The sequence below is a fragment of the Dasypus novemcinctus genome, chromosome 24, assembly GCF_030445035.2.
Source record: "Dasypus novemcinctus isolate mDasNov1 chromosome 24, mDasNov1.1.hap2, whole genome shotgun sequence".
NCBI lineage: Eukaryota > Metazoa > Chordata > Mammalia > Cingulata > Dasypodidae > Dasypus > Dasypus novemcinctus.
The window spans coordinates 38,051,141-38,069,804 of record NC_080696.1 but is presented as its reverse complement, the minus strand read 5'-3'; the positions used below and the strand labels follow the sequence as shown (position 1 = coordinate 38,069,804).

The window sequence follows — 18,664 nt, the reverse complement described above, 5'->3', positions numbered from 1 at the left end:
ATGTGAAATTATAAGGTAATTGACCTCTGGGTAAGCAAGGGGCCGTTATACTGACAGTTATTGCAATGTTAGTGTAACATTAAGGGAGGCAGATGTGGCACAGGTGACTGGGTTCCCATCTACCATATGGGAGAACCCGGTTGATTTCCGGGGCCTCCTGGTGAAGGTAAGCGGCCAGTGCTGTAGCAGAGAGCTAACGGCCTGCGCCACCATGGAGAGCAGAGCGCAGACAGCAGGCACAAACAACAAGGGGGGAGGAAGAATAGAAATGAAATAAAATAAGTCTGTAATATATATAACATTAATAAGTAATAATTAATGATCACTTATTAGTGCCACACCTTGTGCTAAGACCTTCACATACAGAATTTGTTAAATCCTTAGAATACTCTGAGTTAAATACTATTCATCTCCCCCATTTTAAATATGAGGAGATTGAGGTTTACAGAAGTTCAGGGTCAAACTGTGGGTAGCAGAACTCTCCCCATAACCTGCATTTTGTATGTGTATGTGGTAAATACACAGAACATAAAATTTACTATTTTTTAAATAAATCAATTTTATTGATACATATTAATAAAGCATATAATTCATCCAAAGTGTATAATCAATAGTATTTGGTATAATTATATAGTTGTACATTCATCATTTCAATCATTATTAGAGCATTTTCATTATTTCAATAATAATAAAAAAAAAAAAACAGATAAGCAAAAATCTTTACCTCTCAATGTATGTTTCCTTTGCTGTATATAACTACTATTTCTGGCAATTTTGTACCATTCTTTATTTATTAAGCAGTTTTATTGAGATATATTCACATACTATATGATCTATCTAAAGTATATAGTCAATTGCTTTTAGTATAATCACAATGTTGTGCATTCATCATCACAAAAAATTTTAGAACTATTTCATTACTCTAAAAATAAAAACTGCACACTCCTTAGCATACCTTCCTTAGCTCTACATAACCGCTAATCTAATTTCATCTTTATAGATTGATTTATATTTATATTTTATGTAAATGGAATCATACAATATGTTACACAATATATTTAGTTCACAGTAGTGCAGCCATACAGTATTTGTCCTTTTGTGTCTGGCTTGCTTCACATAACATAATGTCCTCGATATTCATCCATATTGTCATATGCTTTATGACCTCATTTCTTCTTACAGCTACATAATATTCCATCATGTGAATACACCACAGTTTGTTTTTCCATCAGTTGATGATCACTTGGGTTGTTTCCAACTTTTTGCAATCATAAATAATGCTGCTATCAACATCAGTGTGCAGATGTCTATTCATGTCACTGCTCTCTATTCTTCTGGGTATATACCCAGTAGTGTTATTGCAGGGTGACATGGCAAATCTATATTCTGCTTCTTTAGGAACTACCAAACAGTCCTCCACATTGGCTGTACCATTCTACGTTCCCACCAATGGTGAATAAGTGTTCCCATCTCTACTTCCTCTCCAATACTTGTAGTTCTCTGTCTTTTTAATAGTGGTCTTGTAGTGTCTTTATCTGGCTTTGGTATTAGGATGATGGTGGATTCATAAAATGTGTTGGGTAATTTTCCCTCCTCTTCAATTTTTTGGAAGAGTTTGAACAGGATTGGTATTAATTCTTTTCAAAATGCTTGGTAGAATTCACCTGTGAAGCCATCTGGTTCTGGACTTTTCTTTCTTGGGAGATTTTTGATGATGGAATCAATCTCTTTATGATTGGTTTGTTAAATTCTTGTATTTCTTGTATGATCAGTTTAGGTTGTTTGTACATTTCTAGGAATTTGTCCATTTATCCAAGTTGTCTATTTTGTTGGCATACAGTTTCCCATAATATCCTCTTATGATCCTTTTTATTTCTGTGGGGTCAGTCATAACTTTCCCCCTTTCATTTCTGATTGTATTTATGTGTATCTTTCTTTTTTTTTTTTTTAAGATTTATTTTATTTCTCTCCCCTCCTCCCCCCGCCTCAGTTGTCTGTACTCCGTGTCCATTTGCTGCATGTTCTTGTTTTTGTCCGCTTCTGCTGTTGTCAGTGGCACAGGAATCTGTGTCTCTTTTTGTTGTATCATCTTGTTGTGTCAGCTCTCCGTGTGTGTAGCACCATTCCTGGGCAGGCTGAAATTTCTTTCGCTCTGGGCGGCTCTCCTTATGGGGTGCACTCCTTGTGCGTGGGGCTCCCCTACATGGGGGAAACCCCTGTGTGGCACGGCATCAGCGCTGCGCGTGGGCCAGCTCCACACGGGTCAAGGAGGCCCGGGGTTTGAACCGTAGACCTCCCATGTGGTAGATGGACACCCTGGGCCAAGTCTGCTTCCCTGTGTATCCTTTTTTTCATCATTAGTCTACTAGAGGTTTGTCAATTTTATTGATCTCAAAGAATCACCTTTTGGTTTTGTTGATTTTCTCTATTTTTTTTTTGCTCTCAATTTCTTTGGAGAAACATTATTCAAGTCCTTTGTCCATTTTTTAAATTATTATTACTGTGGGTATGAATCCATTTTTTTTGCCCCTCCCTCCCCGCCCCGCGGCTTGCTTGCTGTCTGCACTCTGTGTCCATTCGCTGTGTATTTTTCTATGTGTCTGTATTTATTTATTTCCCTCTCCCCACTTGCAGCTTGCTTGTTGTCTGCTGTCTGTGTCCATTTGCTGTGTGCTCTTCTGTGTTTTTACTGGTCCCCCTTTTTGCTGCAGCACCTTGCTGAGTCGGCTCTCCATGGCACTTGTGGGCCGGGCGGCTTTCCGCTTCATGTGGGCAAGCCTGCCTTCACAAGAAGGTCCCAGGACATGAACCCAGAGCCTCCCATATGGTAGATGGGTGCCCAACTGATTGAGTCACAGCCACTTCCCCCTTTTGTCCTTTTTTTTTTCTTTATATAATTTTATTGTTTTAAATTCTTTTTTTCCTCCATCATATATTTTTATTGAGATATAATTCACATACATTAAATTCACCACTTAGAAGTATACAATTCAGTGGTTTTGGTATATTCACAAGGTTGTACAATCATCACCACTAATTCCAGAACATTTTCTTTATCTTATCTCTGCTAAACTTTTTAAAGCTTTATATAGATTTTTTTGTTTGTTTGCTTGTTTTTCAGGAGGCATCAGAGATCGAATCCAGGACCTTGTACATGGGAAGCAGGTGCTCAACCACTGAGCTACATATGCTCCCTTTATATAGTTTTTAAGATTTATTTTTTTATTTTTATTTATTCCCCCCTCCCCCCCCCCCCAGTTGTCTGTTGTCTGTTCTCTGTGTCCATTCGCTGTGTGTTCTTCTATGACCACTTCTATCCTTATCAGCAGCACTGGGAATTTGTGTTTCTTTTTGTTGGGTCATCTTTTTTTTTTTCAATCCAATATGACTGAAGCTTTATTTTTTATTTTTTGGTTTTGCAATACTTTATTTTTTAAAATGGGATTGTTTGTCTTTTTGTAGCAGGGTTGTAGGAGATCTTTATTTGTTCTGGATAGTAAACTTTTCTCAGGTATGCTTTACAAATATTTTTCCCACCCTGTAGATTATCTTTTCACTTTCTTCATGATGTCCTTTGTTGCATGAAAGTTTTTAAATTTGATGAGGCCCAATTTATCTATTTGTTCTTTTGTTCTTCATGCTTTTGGTATCATATCTAAGAATCCATAGCCAAGTACAAGGGCTTAATGATTTACCCACATTTTCTTCTAAGTGTTTTATGGTTTTAGCTCTTATATTTAGGTCATTGATCCATTTTGAGTTAATTTTTGGATATATTTAGAGGTAGGACTCTAACTTCATTCTTTTGCATGTGTCCCAACACCAGTTGTTGAAAACACTATTTTTTCCCACTAAATGGTCTCAGCACCCTCGTTGAAAATCAACTGACCATAGATGTAAGCATTTATTTCTGTACTTTCATTTCTATTCCATTGGTCTTAGATGTCTACTACACTATCTTGATTACTGTAATGTACTAACTTTTAAAATTGGGCAATGTCAGTCCTCCAACTTTGTTCTTCTCTTTCAAGATTGTTTTGGTTATTCAGGGCCCTTTGCAATTCCATATGAATTTGAAGATCCTGCTTGGAGTTCATTGAGCTTCCTGGATGTGTGTCATCATGTCATTTATTAGATTTTGGACGTTTTCAACCATTATTTCTTCCAATACTTTTCCTGCCCCTTTCTCTGTCTCTTGTCCTTCTGGGACTCCAATGATATGTGTATTGATATACTTGATAGTGTCCCAAGGTCTTAGGCTCTGTTCATTTTTCTTCATTCTTTTTTCTTTCTGCTACTTAACCCAGATAATTCTAGTTGTCTTATTTTTAAGTTTGTTGATCCATTCTTCTCCTCAAATCTCCTGATGAGCCCTTTTAGGCAGTTTTTCATTTCAGTTATTATACTTTTCAAATCAAAAATTTGTTTGATTTCTTTTTATAATTTCTATTTTTTTATTGATACTTTCATTTGTTCAGACATCATTTTCCTGATTTCTTTTAGTCCTTTGTTCATGGTTTCCTTTAACTCATTGAACATATTTAAAACAGTTGATTTAACATCTTTGACTAATACTTCCAAAATATGAGCTTCTTCAGGAAGGATTTTGTCAAATTCCTTTTTACCAGTGAATGAGTCACACTTTCTTCTTTCTTTGTATGTTTTGCAATTTGTTTTGAGAGCTGGACATTCTGAGTATTATGTTGTAGTAACTCTGAAAGTCTAATCCTCTCACTATGCAGAGATTGCTAATTTTTGCTTGTTGTGAGCTGGAGCCATCCATTTATGACTTTTCCAAACTATTTTTGCAAAGTATGTACTCCTTGCTTTGTGTGGTTGTTGAAGTTTCTGTTATGTTATCTCTGTGGTCAGCTGGTGACCTGACAAAAATTTCCTTAAATGTCTGGCTTCCCAAATGAGAAAAGATGGGAGGTGGGGAGGGGAGTAATCTCTTACAGTATCTGTAAATCTCCTCCATAGCAGGGATACTACTGAAGCCTGTGGAGGTTGAAACAATGGCTCTCCTCCCTGCCAGACCCCAGCAATCAAAAGCAGCAATCAAAATACAGAAGCCACAAAAAACTGACAATGTAAATGACCACAAACAGACAAACTGCTGAAAACAAATTAAAGTACATGCACACTTAAAAAAAAAAAATACAAAAGCCTGAGTTTTAAAGGACAAAGTCCTTATTTCCCACCCTAACACCAGCAAGCCATGCCAGGAACTCAGGCTACAGTCTCCACAGCTCCTTGCCATTCAGATGGGGGCTGGGGGTATAGAAGGTGAAATTCACCAAAATTTACCAGCTTCTTCATCTAGCACGTTGGATGCTGCAAGTGTTCCAGTAGACTTCAGGGTTTCAAATAGGTAATACAGACAGTTACTGCCAGTTCAGTTCAAATAGTTGATGCAGACAGTTACTGCCAGTTCAATACTTGTTTTGGTGGAGAGACCAATTCCTTGAACTTCCTACTCTGCCATCTTCCCACAATCATCCAGTAACCTGTATTTTTTTTTTTTAGTAACCTGTATTTTTAATCCCTCCACTTTATTGCCTCCAAAAGAGCCTGCCTGACCTCTCTAAGCCTCACTAAGATCCAAGAAACCTCAGGCTCTGACTATTTAGTAGTCATCAGACAAATATTTTGTCATGTAGCACTCTTGGCTAAATTGTACTTTAAGAGAGTAAAGCCAGGAGATGGGTCAGCTGGGGAACTGCTGACAGACAAATGCTTAGAGGGTTTCTCCAGCCCAGCTGTGAATAAAATGGAGACAAAAGACTCATGTGCCCTGAGTTAGGTAGGCATTGGTGGATAGGAGCCACGGGGTGCCTGAGTGGGACTAGCTCTCCCCATTTTGAGAGGTAGAGAGGCCAGCAAGTCAATTCTTTTCTCTTTATTTTAGTTTCCTCATTTGTAAAATGGGGATAATACTTAAAGGGAGATAAGGAAAATTAAATGAGATCATGAAGATTAAATATGCTTTAAAAAAACTCCATGAGGATCATTATGTGGTACTTTCAACAACAATAATAATGACAAACACTACTACTATTTAACAAGTGGTACTATTTAATAGTTTTATTTTACAAAGAGCAAACTGAGGCTCATGGAGGTTAAGTTCTCCAAAGTCAGATAGCTAATAAGTATAGAATTCATGTCTCTCTGCCTCTAAAGCAGGAGTTCTTAACCTTCTTAGTTCCACAGACCCCTTTGCCAGTCAGGGGGAAACCACGGGCTCTTTACTAAGTCCACACTATACTGTGAATATTTAGTAATATGTTATATCTGCACCAACACATCCCCACAAGAATAATGTTTTTTTGAATTTCAATTCAGGCTTACAAGCCCCTTGTTAAGAATCCCTGGTCTAAAGCTTGTGTTCTCTCTACTGTACTGTTTTGTCTCCAAGAGGTACAGTCCTGTAATAGAGTATAGTTTTCCATTCTAAGGCTCTATAAAGCAGATGAATTTTCATCAATTACCTCATGTTTTATAAGAATTTTTTAAAAAGTAGGATTGGAAAATTAATTATGATTTCAGTTTAGACAAACTCTTCCAAAACATAGGGTCCATGGTAAGGATGAGCATGAATAAGAAAAGGGATTCTTGGTGGTATAAGTTTGTGAACTACTGATCTGTTTAACCTCCTCATTTTTTTAATTAGTAAATCAGGACACAAGAAAGGAAACTAACCTGCCCAAGAGCCCACCACAAGTCGCTGGCAGAACCAGTAAGAGTCCTTACTCCCAGTCCAGCATGCTACTGTCACTTCACCGTCCTCAGCTGGCAACTTTCCTCATCCTTGTCCCTACAGACTGCTTGGGACTGAAGGCAGGAATGGGGGAAACATGTAACATATTTTCTGGGTCTGGCTCTGAGCATTTGGCAGTTGGCAGGCTGACTTAATTAGCTGGGGCATGCAGTTCCATTTTAACCCACAGCCTCTAGCCTCCCTCCCCCACCTTTTCTTGGAGGGGGACCAGCCTGGGCCAGGTGCCACCTTCCCACATAAACTCCCACACACTCCCACCCATGAGCCAAGCACATCAGACTGCAAAGTGAAGGGCAAGGCAGCTTATGAGAGCACCATTTCTAACTTGTTTCTCAGTATCCAGCTTTAAGCAAAGCCTCATGTTATACCTAACCTCATGAGATACAGGCAGGCCAGGATGATACCAAGCAAATTCAAGTTCTTTCCTCCCAATTCCTAAGATACCAGAGTGTCAAAGAGAGAGATTTTGTTTGTACAAGCAAAGGAGAACAGTGGCCTAATGGCCCCAAAACTGCTTCCTGGAATTGCTGTAGTCCTGATAATTTATAATATCCAGGCTTAGCAGTTTATGCTAATGAGTAATTGGGGTGGAACTGGCTCAGGTTCCTTCACTAACAAACATTAAAGGTCTGAACAGGATGGGGGTGGGTACCAACCATGGTGAGGTGAATCATAAAGTTATTACAATCACAAAACAATCATCAGAAGTCAAGGCATCTGGAGACAGTGGGTACAGAACTGGGAGTTAGTTACAAGGTTTTCCTTATGGATATCAAACAGGAGGGTAGAGAGGTTACCATTTCAATATACAAAGGTAAGATCCATCTAAAATTACCATCACAATAGTAAATATACACAAGGGTGAACCTAGCTTTGAAATAACCATAAACAAGGGTGAGGGTGATCTAGTCAGTTTTGGTAATTTCAGGCATTAACTTTTTGGCTATTCTATAATATATTGGAAAAAATAAGGAAAAAAGCATCTGTATAACAATTCAGTAATCATAATCATTTGTTAATTCTTAACCCTTAGTTACAATGAGAGGGGGCATTCTAGGGCCTGGATTTGGGTAAGTAGAAAGAAGTCAGTAAGAGATCCAAGAGGTTCAGCGGAAGTAAGGAAAAGCAGAGGCAAACAGATAAGAGGCTAAGTACAGGAGGTCAAGAGTCCACACCTAGAATCCTAAACTAAAACGTGGGCATCTAAGGATCTCACCAAGATCAAGGCAAGATAGGGATACCAGATCCATCCTTGCTCTCCATGAGTTGGCTCAGAATGGTATTCTGAATACAGAATGGTAGCTGGGGAATAGTAGATGGTGGTCTCCCCTCAGCCCCCAGGGACAGGGATGTGGGCCTGGTGACTACGCCCAATACTGCTTTGCCTGGTTTGAGGGAAGGGTTGGGGTCTGTCCTCCAACACAGCTTCTGTGGCTGATTGTAATACTGTACAACTGTTTCTGACCATTAGATGCTGTTTTACTCTGAAAAAAAAAAATTGAGCTTCTTTAATATTTCATGCAAGAACCACACCACCATCATATGTGCTTTATAGTCTAGTAATAGAGTCAGTAGCCCCTGGCCCTAGCATTGTTCTTTTATAAAATTTTCTTCAGTACTCCCACCCTCTTCTTTATTCTTTCAGACAGATTTTAGAATCATTATGTTAAATTCAAGAAAAAGTCCTCTTCAGTTTTTGAGATGGTTTTAAGCCTAAATTTTAATATGCACTGAAAATTGACATCATAACATTATTTAGTCTACCAACTGGAGGAGAGGCAGGGGCTTCTCCATTTTCTAAAGTTTTCTGTTTTCAGGAATCCTAAGTTGAGGGAACTTCTGCTCTTTTGGGTAAGCTGTGTTCTTATTAACTAGTGGGGACAGCAGAACGAGCTTTGTAGCAGCTTGTCCTTGTCTGTGCTCTTTCTCCAGTGCTTTGGTGCTACTGATTGCTCAAGAAAAGGAAAGGAATGTGTTTGACCAGCGTGCAATAGAGAATGAGCTCCTGGACAGGTGAGTAAAGGAGGGGGGCCTCAGATGTGGCTCCAGGGTTGGAGAGGACCATTCAGAACAGAGCATCCCCTCCCACTGACCCTTACCCATCTTTCCCAGGAACATCCACGTAATCAGGCGAAGGTTTGAAGATGTCTCTGAAAGGGGGTCTTTAGACCAAGACCGAAGGCTGTTTATGTAAGTGTTCAGGGAGCATTCCCCAGGGACCCAATAGAGGACTGATTTATGAAACTTATCCTGCCATCCCCTTCCCCAGGAGATGCAGTAGCTTGCTTTCTTAAACTCTTTGCATTTTAGGTGTTAACTCTGAAATATCCCATCCTCCCAGGAAATTTTGGAGAATGCCAGCCATGCTTGGATTCTATCAGAGCTGTTGACATTCTAGATAACGGCTTTCTTAAAATCTTGGTTTTCATAAGCCCCTGGGCTCCAAAAAGTTTTCTTGCCCCTCTTGGTCAAGTCAGGTCTCAGCTTTTGGGCTGGGCAATCAAGGAGGAAGAGGAGCAGCCAAGCCAGTTCATTCTGTGATTGATCTCAGTGCCACTCTCTGAACTTGGGCAATACCTCAAGGGGCCTTGATTTGTGTTCTAGGCAAGCCCTGCTCTCCCCTCCAGGGGCCACTACCAGGTGGCTTTGGTGCCCCATATCTGGGTAGCATTGCAGTGTACATATTTAGACCGGAAACTTCATGATTATTAAAATTAAGAATGTCCATGTAATTTCACAAACCATTTAATATTTTCAAAATGTTCTTCTATCATAACAAAGCAAAGTAGTTAATTTTCAGTGGAAACAGATAAACCAGAGAATATCAAATAGGATAGAGAAAGGGAAGTTCAAAAAGGCAGACTGAGGAGCAGATATGGCTCAAGTGGTTGAGTGCCTGTTTCCCACATGGGAGGTCCCAGGTTTGATCCTTGGTGCCTCCTAAAAACAAAGACAAAGAACAAGCAAACAAATGAAAAAAAAAAACAATTCAGGGGAGTTGATGTGGTTCAGTGGTTGAGCACCAGCTTCCCACATACAAGATCCTGGGTTCAATCCCCGGCCCTAGGACCTCAAAACAAATAAACAAAAAAGGCAGTCTGTCTTTTAACAAGACTTAAAATTGCGCATCGTCCCCATCCCTACAATTTTTAAAATCTTAGCCTGATTTCACTACTTTAAGCAGTGAAAATACAAGTACTTTTTTTGCTACACATTATCCTGCTGCTCAGTAATTTTAAGCCAACTTTTTTTTTTTAATTTACTAATTCAATTCTGGTTATCTTCTTGTTTCCCTTCTGGCCTTCCTAGAATGATTCTAGATCTGGAAAATTCTAAAGCAGCCCTTCCTTCAACAGCCAAGACCTTCCTTTTTATATATTCCATGTTGTTTAATGTAAGCACTGGTGGTATGGGTATCTATTTCCCTTGATTCCAATGAACCTCTGCCAGGGATACTCCAATGAATTAACTTTCAAAGATGCCAGCTCATTTTGATACACCCTGAAATAGATTAAACCACCAAACACATCAATTATGATTTAACATAGTGGCTTTCTTCATCCTGTGTTCTAGGGATGGCCAGGAAGTAGCTGTGGTTTACTTCCGGGATGGCTACATGCCAAGTCAGTACACTCTACAGGTTGGTATTTTCTGTTAGACCATTCTTTCCTCCTGCGACCCGCCAGAACTCCACAGAGACTCCACTTAGGCATCTGAACAACCTGGCTTTCCCCCTGGGCCCTAGTTTCAGTTCTTCTTCAGGGAACTTGTTCCTGGAACCTCACTCTCCACAAGCACACTATCTTCCAGAATCTGAATGCTCAGGAATTCATGGTGCTTCAGCTACTCAGTTTCCAGTGGTATGCTGGTAAATGTTTAGCAGCCACCTCTCTTGGGGGTTAAAAAGCCCCAATGTGTAGTATGCTGATTTTTATGATATAAATACTCCCACCATGACCAATTTCAAGCTACCCAATTAAGCATCCCTGAACATTGAGTTGGGAAGAGAAGTGTATATACTCAGCTGTCACTAGCTGATGCAAGCCAGTGCCTGCCAACTCTTGCCTCTTCTTTATCTAAGTCAGAAAAATTTTATAATCTGTCCCATTTATGTTAATAGTAGGAATGATATCACTTTATCTTGCTATCCATGATGTAGTTTCCAAAATTACCTTCCATGCCCATTATTTCATTCAATCATTTTCAACCATCCTGTGAGATGTATAATTATCCCCATTATACAGATAGAGAAATGAAGGTTTGGAGAGAGATCAGGGCTTGTCTAAGGTCCCACAGGGAGTTCCCAGATTTTCTAATTCTCAGTCTGCTGGCATTCCCAGCATATCATTCTTCTCCCCCTGACTCTATCGACCATAGCGTGGAGAGGCTAAGAAGCCCTGCTTGCAGTTGCGAGATAGCAAAGGAGGAAATAAATAGGAACTGCCATGAACAGTGGACTGGAGGTCAGGAGCCTTTGGGTCTGCCTCTATGTAACCATGGGCAGGTTTCTGGGCCTTTCTGGGTCTCAGCTTTTCTAAGTATACTAGAAAATTGAAGGAGTGCCTTCTAGGTCCATAATTCTTTGAATCTAGGATTCTCCCTGAGGCCCAGCTCTATAGGGGACAGCTCAAAAGGTCCTTTCATCTGGAGAAGTTGTGAACAGTGGTAGGAGCTTGCTGACTAGAGAAGGGAGAAGCTGTTCATTGGGAAAATAGATCCAGGTTTCAGGACAGCAGGATTGGAGAAGAGACCAAAAAAGTTTCTTAGAGACGAGGTTGCACTAACAAGGAATTAGTACATAAGGAGGTAGATGTTTTTAAGGAGATCAAATCTGCAAGGCTTAGTGACTTGATAAGTGACCTTGGGCAAGTTACTGACCATTTCTAGGGTTTTCTTTCCCTGCTTCTAAAATAATGGGGTTCTTCTCTGATGTTCTGGTCACCTGTGACTCTGCCTGGAAGGCCAGCCCAGGAGTTAGGTGACTGGGGTTACTGGAGAAGACTAGGCTCAGGTGCTGCAGGTAGACCAACTGTCTCAAAGGAACAACAGCATGGGGGAGAGAAGTTACTGCTCAGGCATAGCCTTGATCCTGCTGTGGGCAGATTACTGTGGTCTGGAGCCAAGCACAGACTTCTAAAGTGCCTGAGAATGGGACCAGAGTTGGGACACATGATCCTCTGCTATTCCCCTGCCTCTCTAAATTCCTGGCACAGCAGACCTCTTATCCTGTGATTACCCACTTGCAGGCCTTTGCTCAGATTATTCTGGTAGCCTGAGTATGCCTTCCCCATTGGGCCCCACCTGTCAAATTTCACCTCATTCAACAACAATAACAAATATTTATTGAGCACCTACAAAGTGCTAGGCACTGCTTAGACACTGGGGACACAATACGGAACAAGACAGACAACAAGGGTCCAGTCCTTACAGAACTCTGGTCAGGGAGATGGATGTCAGAAAATAAACGGGAGCAGGTGTAACTCAGTGGTTGAGCACCTGCTTCCCATGTATGAGGTCCCTGGTTCAATCCCTGGTACCGCCTAAAAAAAAAAAGGGAAACAAAAATAGAAATGTTTTTTTCTAGTTGGGGGTAACTTCTTTGAATGAAACAATAGGGTGAAATGATAGGGAATTATGGGGAAACCTGCATTAAATAGAGTGGTCGGAGAAGCCTTCTTTGAGAAGTTGATTTTGAGCTGAGACTTAAGGATGAGAAGGCTTCAACCATCCATGGGAAAAGCCAGAAGGAAGAGAATTCCAGACAGAGGGAAAATTAGCAAATGCACAGGCCCTAAGGAGGGAATAAGGTTCGTGTGTTTAAAGAATGACAATATGTTTCTTGTGGCTGGAACATGGGAATCAGGGTGGGGGGTGGCATGAAACGAGGTTGAAAAAGTGGACAGGGGCTAGATCTTCAGGGTCTTGTAGGCCATAGTAAGGAGTTTGGATTTTATTTAAAGTGCGGGGGGAAGCTGAACTCATACATAAGTGGCCCATCCCCTTCAAAGCCCTCATCAATTTGCTTACACCCTTAAACTTTTTGCCATTTTTGGCTTTTAATTGTAGTCATGTCATTGTACTAGACTCTGAGTTCCCTGAGGACGAGACTCTTACAGATTGGGAGGGATCACACCTGCCTCACAGGGCTGTTGTAATGATCCTGGGAGATAAAGAATATGAAATTATAAAGCATGATACCTGGTACCTGATGGCTGCTCAGTAAAGGTCAGATGAAGTGCAATAGAGTTCCTTTTGTCTTCTTCCCTCTACAGAACTGGGAAGCACGCTTGTTGCTGGAGAGGTCCTGTGCTGTCAAGTGCCCCGATATTGCCACCCAGCTGGCTGGGACAAAGAAGGTGCAGCAGGAGCTGAGCAGGGTGGGCGTGCTGGAAGTGTTGTTACCTGGCCAACCCGAGGCTGTGGCCCGCCTCCGTGCCACCTTTGCTGGCCTCTACTCACTGGACATGGTGTGTGGGCAGCCCCGTCTTTCTCCTACCACAGGCTACTGAGGTGGCAGAGACTTGGAGCCCAAAATACTGGGGAGGCTGGAGCTGGCATCCTTACAGGCCTGGAGAGGGCAGCCTCATGATGAGAAGATGGGGGTTGGAATTCCATTGTAAGATCCCTCAGCAAAGGTAGAGATGGGAAGGGAATTTCTGCACCCATTTTCTAGGCCTATTATTGCAGAGCCCTGAGTTGTTATCAGAAAAAGCCCTGTTCTCATTGCACTTGCTACTTCAGGGCGTTTGTTGGGGGTCCCATCCAGATAGTAGTGTACAACCTGAAGGGCCTTATGGCTCTTCCATCTCCTACTTTTCCTCTGATGCTGCTTGACCAATGGGACATTAGTTTTGGTCTCTTTGTCCTTCAGACTGCTAACTGCTTTCTTACCTCCTGCCAGGGTGAAGAAGGGGACCAGGCCATCACCAAGGCCCTTACTGCCCCTAGCCGGTTTGTGCTAAAGCCCCAGAGAGAGGGTGGAGGTAGGTGGTTTCCCCTTTGCAGAGCTGTGCAGTGAAAGAGGCCTGGCAGGCTGACCCAGTGCTGATGGGCACTTGGTATGGGCACATTTCTAGGCTCTGGGGAATATGTGAGGAATCGACACAGGCCCCTACCTTGGGCAGTGTCGTAAGAGACCATGTGTCCTAGTGCTGTGGGGCACAGGGGATCTAATTAACCAGCATGGGAAGGTTTGACAACTTTAGTCTGAGGTACCTGAGGTAGAATGCAGGGAAGGAGAGTGGGGTGGGGGCGGTGAGGACAGTATTTCTGAGGCGGTTGGCTTATATGTCTGTCTTCCTGCCTAATTTGAAATTCGGGGATCATGTCTGCCTCATGGGCACAGAGGAGATGAATAATGATCTTGGACTTAAGGGATAAGCAGGAGTTTCCCAGGTTGATAAAGGGAAAGGACATTCCATACAGAAGGAATAACCATAAGCAAAGGCACAGGGCCATGAAAACATGGTATGTTTAGAGATTAATAAGTAACTGGTGAGGCTGGAGTATAATGTGGAAGATGGGAGGAGGTGGGGATTTGGGCTGGAAAAGGTAGTTTGGCACCTAATTATAAAGTGCATTGAATTTTTGTTAGGAGAAAGGATTTTATCCTGAGAATAATGGGAAGCCATTAGAGTTTTAAGGAGTGAAGTGACACATGATTGGATCCAGGATCAAGTTTCAGTCATTGTAGAGGATGGCCTTAGACTGAGGGCAGATATGGGAGAAAAACGTGGAAGCAGCTGGTGTAGGTGTCCAGAAGAGTGATAAGGAACCTGAGCTAGGGCTATGGCAGTGTGGTGTACAGATTGGAGAGACATTAAAGTGACACAGGCAATTGAGAGAGAAGGGTTAAATACAACTGCGATATGCCTTTTGCCTGATTGGGAATAGGAAGGTCCAGGAGAGACAGGTTTAGGCAGAAGTAATGAGTTCTGTTTGAATATCTTGAGTTTGTTTGGGGGGGCCTGTGGAACATCCATTGTCTAGAGCAGGGAGCCTGAGTTAAAAATTTCGAGTTAACAGCTTTTAGGGTATAAGATGGAACCTTGGGATTGGAATAGGTCTCCCTGGGAAAAAAGTGTGTACATGGAATACAAATGTGGAAGATGGGTTCCTGGAGAACTCCAACATTCAAGAGGAGTTAGGAGCAGCCATAGACAGGTAGAGGAGAACCAAGGCAGGCAGTCTGGTAGAAGGTATGCTCATATATATGAGTAAAGGCTCTTCTGTCAAGGTTCATGTTTCCTTCTTAAGAGCCAGACCTGCACTGGCTTCACTGAAGCTGCTGACAAGTCTCAGACAATCCACTCAAACTTGCCCACATGGCTCCAGAAGTGAGGGCATGGGGAGGGAGAGGTGGGCAGTTTTCAGGGTGACTGGTCATTGGAATTGCAGGTAACAACCTGTACGGGGAGGAGATGGTGCAGGCCTTGGAACGACTGAAGGACAGCGAGGAGAGAGCCTCCTACATCCTCATGGAGAAGATTGAACCTGAGCCTTTTGGGAATTGCCTGCTAAGGCCTGGCAGCCCTGCCCGAGTGGTCCAGTGCATCTCAGAACTGGGCATCTTTGGGGTTTATGTTAGGTAAGCCAGTCAGAAGATGGGTCTTTCTACCATCTCCTTGCCTGAGTGCTAGCCATGTGAGCCTGTAGTGAGTACTGGATGGAAAGTCAAGAATCCTGGGCTTCAGTCTCAGCTCCACCAGTCCCTAGCTGTGTGACCTGTCTCCTTATGTATAAAATGAGGCCAAGGACCCAAGGCTGGCTTACCTTACAGGGCAATCAAATGAAGCCCAGGTGAGATGTGCTTTGCAACCATAAAGGAAATTCTAAGTTATATCAAGAGGGGTGATAAAATATGGTCTGCCAACCCAGGACTAGAAGAGGATCCAAAGGAAGAGAGGTCTGGATTCAGCTCCCAGACCTCTGGGGAGTCTGGGGAAAGATGGGATAGGCCAACTAGAGGATAATCAGTGGCTTTGAAAAGCTGAGTGACCCATCCTAGGTTTGGATTTGAGCAATAAAGAAATCATGGGAAGACTTGGGAACAGCTCCTGCTCCCTCATAGTGCTTCCTGCAAAATACTCCAAGGTCAGGGCGAGATAGGGATACCAGATCCATCCTTGCTCTCTACCAAGCCTGCCCTCTCTATAACCTCCCCCTGTAACCACTTGCATCATCTCCACCTGCCTCTTCCCACCATCACCAAAGCCCTCTTGAGAGAGAGGTAGAGAAGGAAATTCATAGCTACTGAGCATGGAATGGGAGCCTGACATCATTCTAAGTGATTTTCCTATCTTATTTAAATCACATATTCATCTTTCTAAATAAGGGATATTACCCTTATTTTAAATTGAGGAAACCAAGCTAGGACTCAAACCCAAATCAGACTCCAAAATCATAGCATTTTCTTAGAAGTTGCCAGTCGCCCATAAACTGCCAGGGAACAGAGGAGGGTCTTACATTTGGAGCCTGAATCCAGTGATTGAGGTTTGTGTCTCCTGCCCCATCTCTGTAGGCAGGGAAAAACACTTGTGATGAACAAGCATGTGGGGCATCTGCTTCGAACCAAAGCCATCGAGCATGCAGACGGTGGTGTGGCAGCAGGAGTAGCAGTCCTGGACAATCCATACCCAGCATGAGGGCACAGCCAGACCAGCCCAGACTTCTCTCGGGAGATCTTCTGTCTGTCTCCTCTCCTAGCCCTCTTGAGAGGCTGCCTGTCCTCCACCGTGAGAGGACTGGCCTCTTTCAGAGATCTCCAGGATCTTTATGGAAGGGTGAATGCTGGGTATCTTCTCCCAGCTCTCCATCTCAGGTCCAGAAAAGCTGTGTTTCCCTCAGATGAGCTCTAGAAACCCCCAAATCCTTGAGGTATGGGTATAGCTGAAGGGTGGATTCTCTAAGGTAAGGTTCCATAAACCCTGCCACCCTCATATCAGCCCCTTGTCAGCCTTTTCAGCAAGCCCCAGGGTCCAACTTAGAGGAGGAGGAGGAATGGAGGGACATAGCCTTTCCCCAAGTCTGCCTTAAATAAAACCATATTGCTGGTCCTGTGATTTCTTGATTTTTGCATATAGGGGAAGGAGGAGCTATCTCTGGGTCAACTGAATTAAGGTGGATTGGAGTAGAGGAGGTGACTGGGCTGTAATAAGAATCTCCTAGATTAGACCTAGACCCTGATGTTCCAACTTAATGCTTCCACAGAATCTGAGGGAGGAGAGAGGGTCCCTGGTAGGAGCCCAGGAAGGAGGGCAACTATAGTTGTAAACTGGGTTTTCAATAGCTTTGAACTTCATGTTCAACTCAGGGACTTATCTAAGGGCCTGAGTAAATCTCTGCCTAGGTCTGCCCAATCCACAAGTTCTGGAAGGAGGATATTGGGGTTGGCACTCCCCTTTCCCCACACAAACCAGAGCAGCTAATGAGTATACAGTCTATTAAGATACCCAAGAAAATAAGTCACCACCTTGTTACGGTCACGGACTTTATTCCTACAACCACAGAACTTGAACACAACTGAGGCAAGAAGAGTTTCATCTGAGAGTGTTGATGAACAGGACTTTGTTGAGGGGAGGATAGGAACAAAAGACAAGTTCCTTTGATCCTAGGAACATACTCCTTCAAAGAAGCAGATTATCTGAAAACCCTCTGGCGACTGAGCCTCCTGTCAGTCCCTGGAGCAAGTGGGCAACAGCACTGCCGTCTGGCACAAAAGAGATTTCAGACCTAGTACAGAAGCAGCAAAGTGTTTAAAAAAAGTAACTGATTTTTCCAGGACTCAAAACCAGGCATTTGTAAGGGCAAGTGTGTGCCCAAGATAAGTCTTGGTGCTTCCTGAGAGAGCTGACATACGATTACAGAGCTGCTTCCCTGCTTCAGTCTAGGCCCTCACTTGCCCTCTGCACTGTTAACTTAGATTGGGAACATGACTTTCTGGGCCCTGTTCTAGGCTCCAAGGGCTCTTTCAGTTGGGGACATAGCAATCTGAGGCTGATCTGGGCTCTGTCCCATTTGCCTGGTAGTCACAGGAAGTTGTCTCCACCCAGGGGCAAAGCTGGTTCTTGGACCCAGAGAGCTGGTCAAGGGAGGTGGTATAGGTCAGCACTGGCCCTCAGGACTCCTGAATGGGGAGCAGGGAGGATGGGCAAAACTTTGGAGAGCCAAGCAGGGGAGTCCTGGATGAAGGTAAAGTCATTCACTGGCTGGTCAGGCAGCGGTGGCTGAAGAGGTGGCTGATGACAGATGGGTCAGCCACAGTAGATATGTCCCCCAGGTCACGGTCATTCTGAGCGATCTTCCGAAGTACCCGCCTCATGATTTTCCCTGGAGAACCACAGGCTTCTGGTTACCTCATGGCAGCACTGACCCACCCCAGCCCTGGCAAAGGCTTCCATCCGCACATACCCCACCAATGTCAGAGGATGGGGAGGGGCTTCTGAATATACCTGAGCGGGTTTTAGGCAATCCAGGTGCATTCTGAATGTAATCCGGTGTGGCAATGGGGCCGATCTTTTCTCTAACTGTAACCAACAAATCATTGAGCGTTTCTTCAAGACTAGGCTCCCAGAAACCAAGATAGAGATGGCTTTGTTCCCCACTTATTTCCTTTTCATGGCCCTGCCCACAGTCATTCTCAGGTTCACTGCCTCTGTCTGACTCTTTTTAACAAATTGTCCCTTTACTCTCATTTTATCTTAATCCAACCTTATGGAACTCCGGCTCTGGAATCAGCCTGCTAGGGTTTAAACCCCACCTTACTAGCAGTGTAGCCTTGGACAAGTGATTCTCTGAGCCTCAGTTTCATCATCTTTAGAACATTTTTAGGATCTGTTTTATAGGGGTAATTGTAGGAACTAAATTTAAGCACTTTTAGCCCAGTGG

The 18,664-nt window shown here is 42.9% G+C and overlaps 2 protein-coding genes across 6 annotated transcripts in view; one reads left to right on the top strand and one right to left on the bottom strand.

Annotated features, from left to right (window-relative positions):
• Positions 1-16,839, top strand: part of GSS (glutathione synthetase) — a 32,137-nt gene extending 15,298 nt beyond the window's left edge. For both annotated transcript variants that reach the window (XM_058286969.1, XM_058286968.2), the window contains exons 7-13: positions 8,711-8,791; positions 8,891-8,968; positions 10,352-10,418; positions 13,051-13,245; positions 13,680-13,761; positions 15,176-15,365; positions 16,299-16,839. In XM_058286969.1, coding sequence (XP_058142952.1) covers positions 8,711-8,791; positions 8,891-8,968; positions 10,352-10,418; positions 13,051-13,245; positions 13,680-13,761; positions 15,176-15,365; positions 16,299-16,422 — 817 coding nt within the window. In that variant the 3' untranslated portion in view covers positions 16,423-16,839. The remainder of the gene's footprint in view (positions 1-8,710; positions 8,792-8,890; positions 8,969-10,351; positions 10,419-13,050; positions 13,246-13,679; positions 13,762-15,175; positions 15,366-16,298) is intronic.
• Positions 16,840-17,250: 411 nt separating this feature from the next.
• The window catches only part of ACSS2 (acyl-CoA synthetase short chain family member 2), a 55,113-nt gene continuing 53,699 nt past the window's right edge, over positions 17,251-18,664 (bottom strand). For all 4 annotated transcript variants that reach the window (XM_058286964.1, XM_012523834.4, XM_058286965.2 and 1 more), the window contains 2 exons: positions 18,229-18,303; positions 17,251-18,106 (listed from right to left, as the gene is read on the bottom strand). In XM_058286964.1, the coding sequence (XP_058142947.1) occupies positions 17,979-18,106; positions 18,229-18,303 (203 nt within the window). In that variant the 3' untranslated portion in view covers positions 17,251-17,978. The remainder of the gene's footprint in view (positions 18,107-18,228; positions 18,304-18,664) is intronic.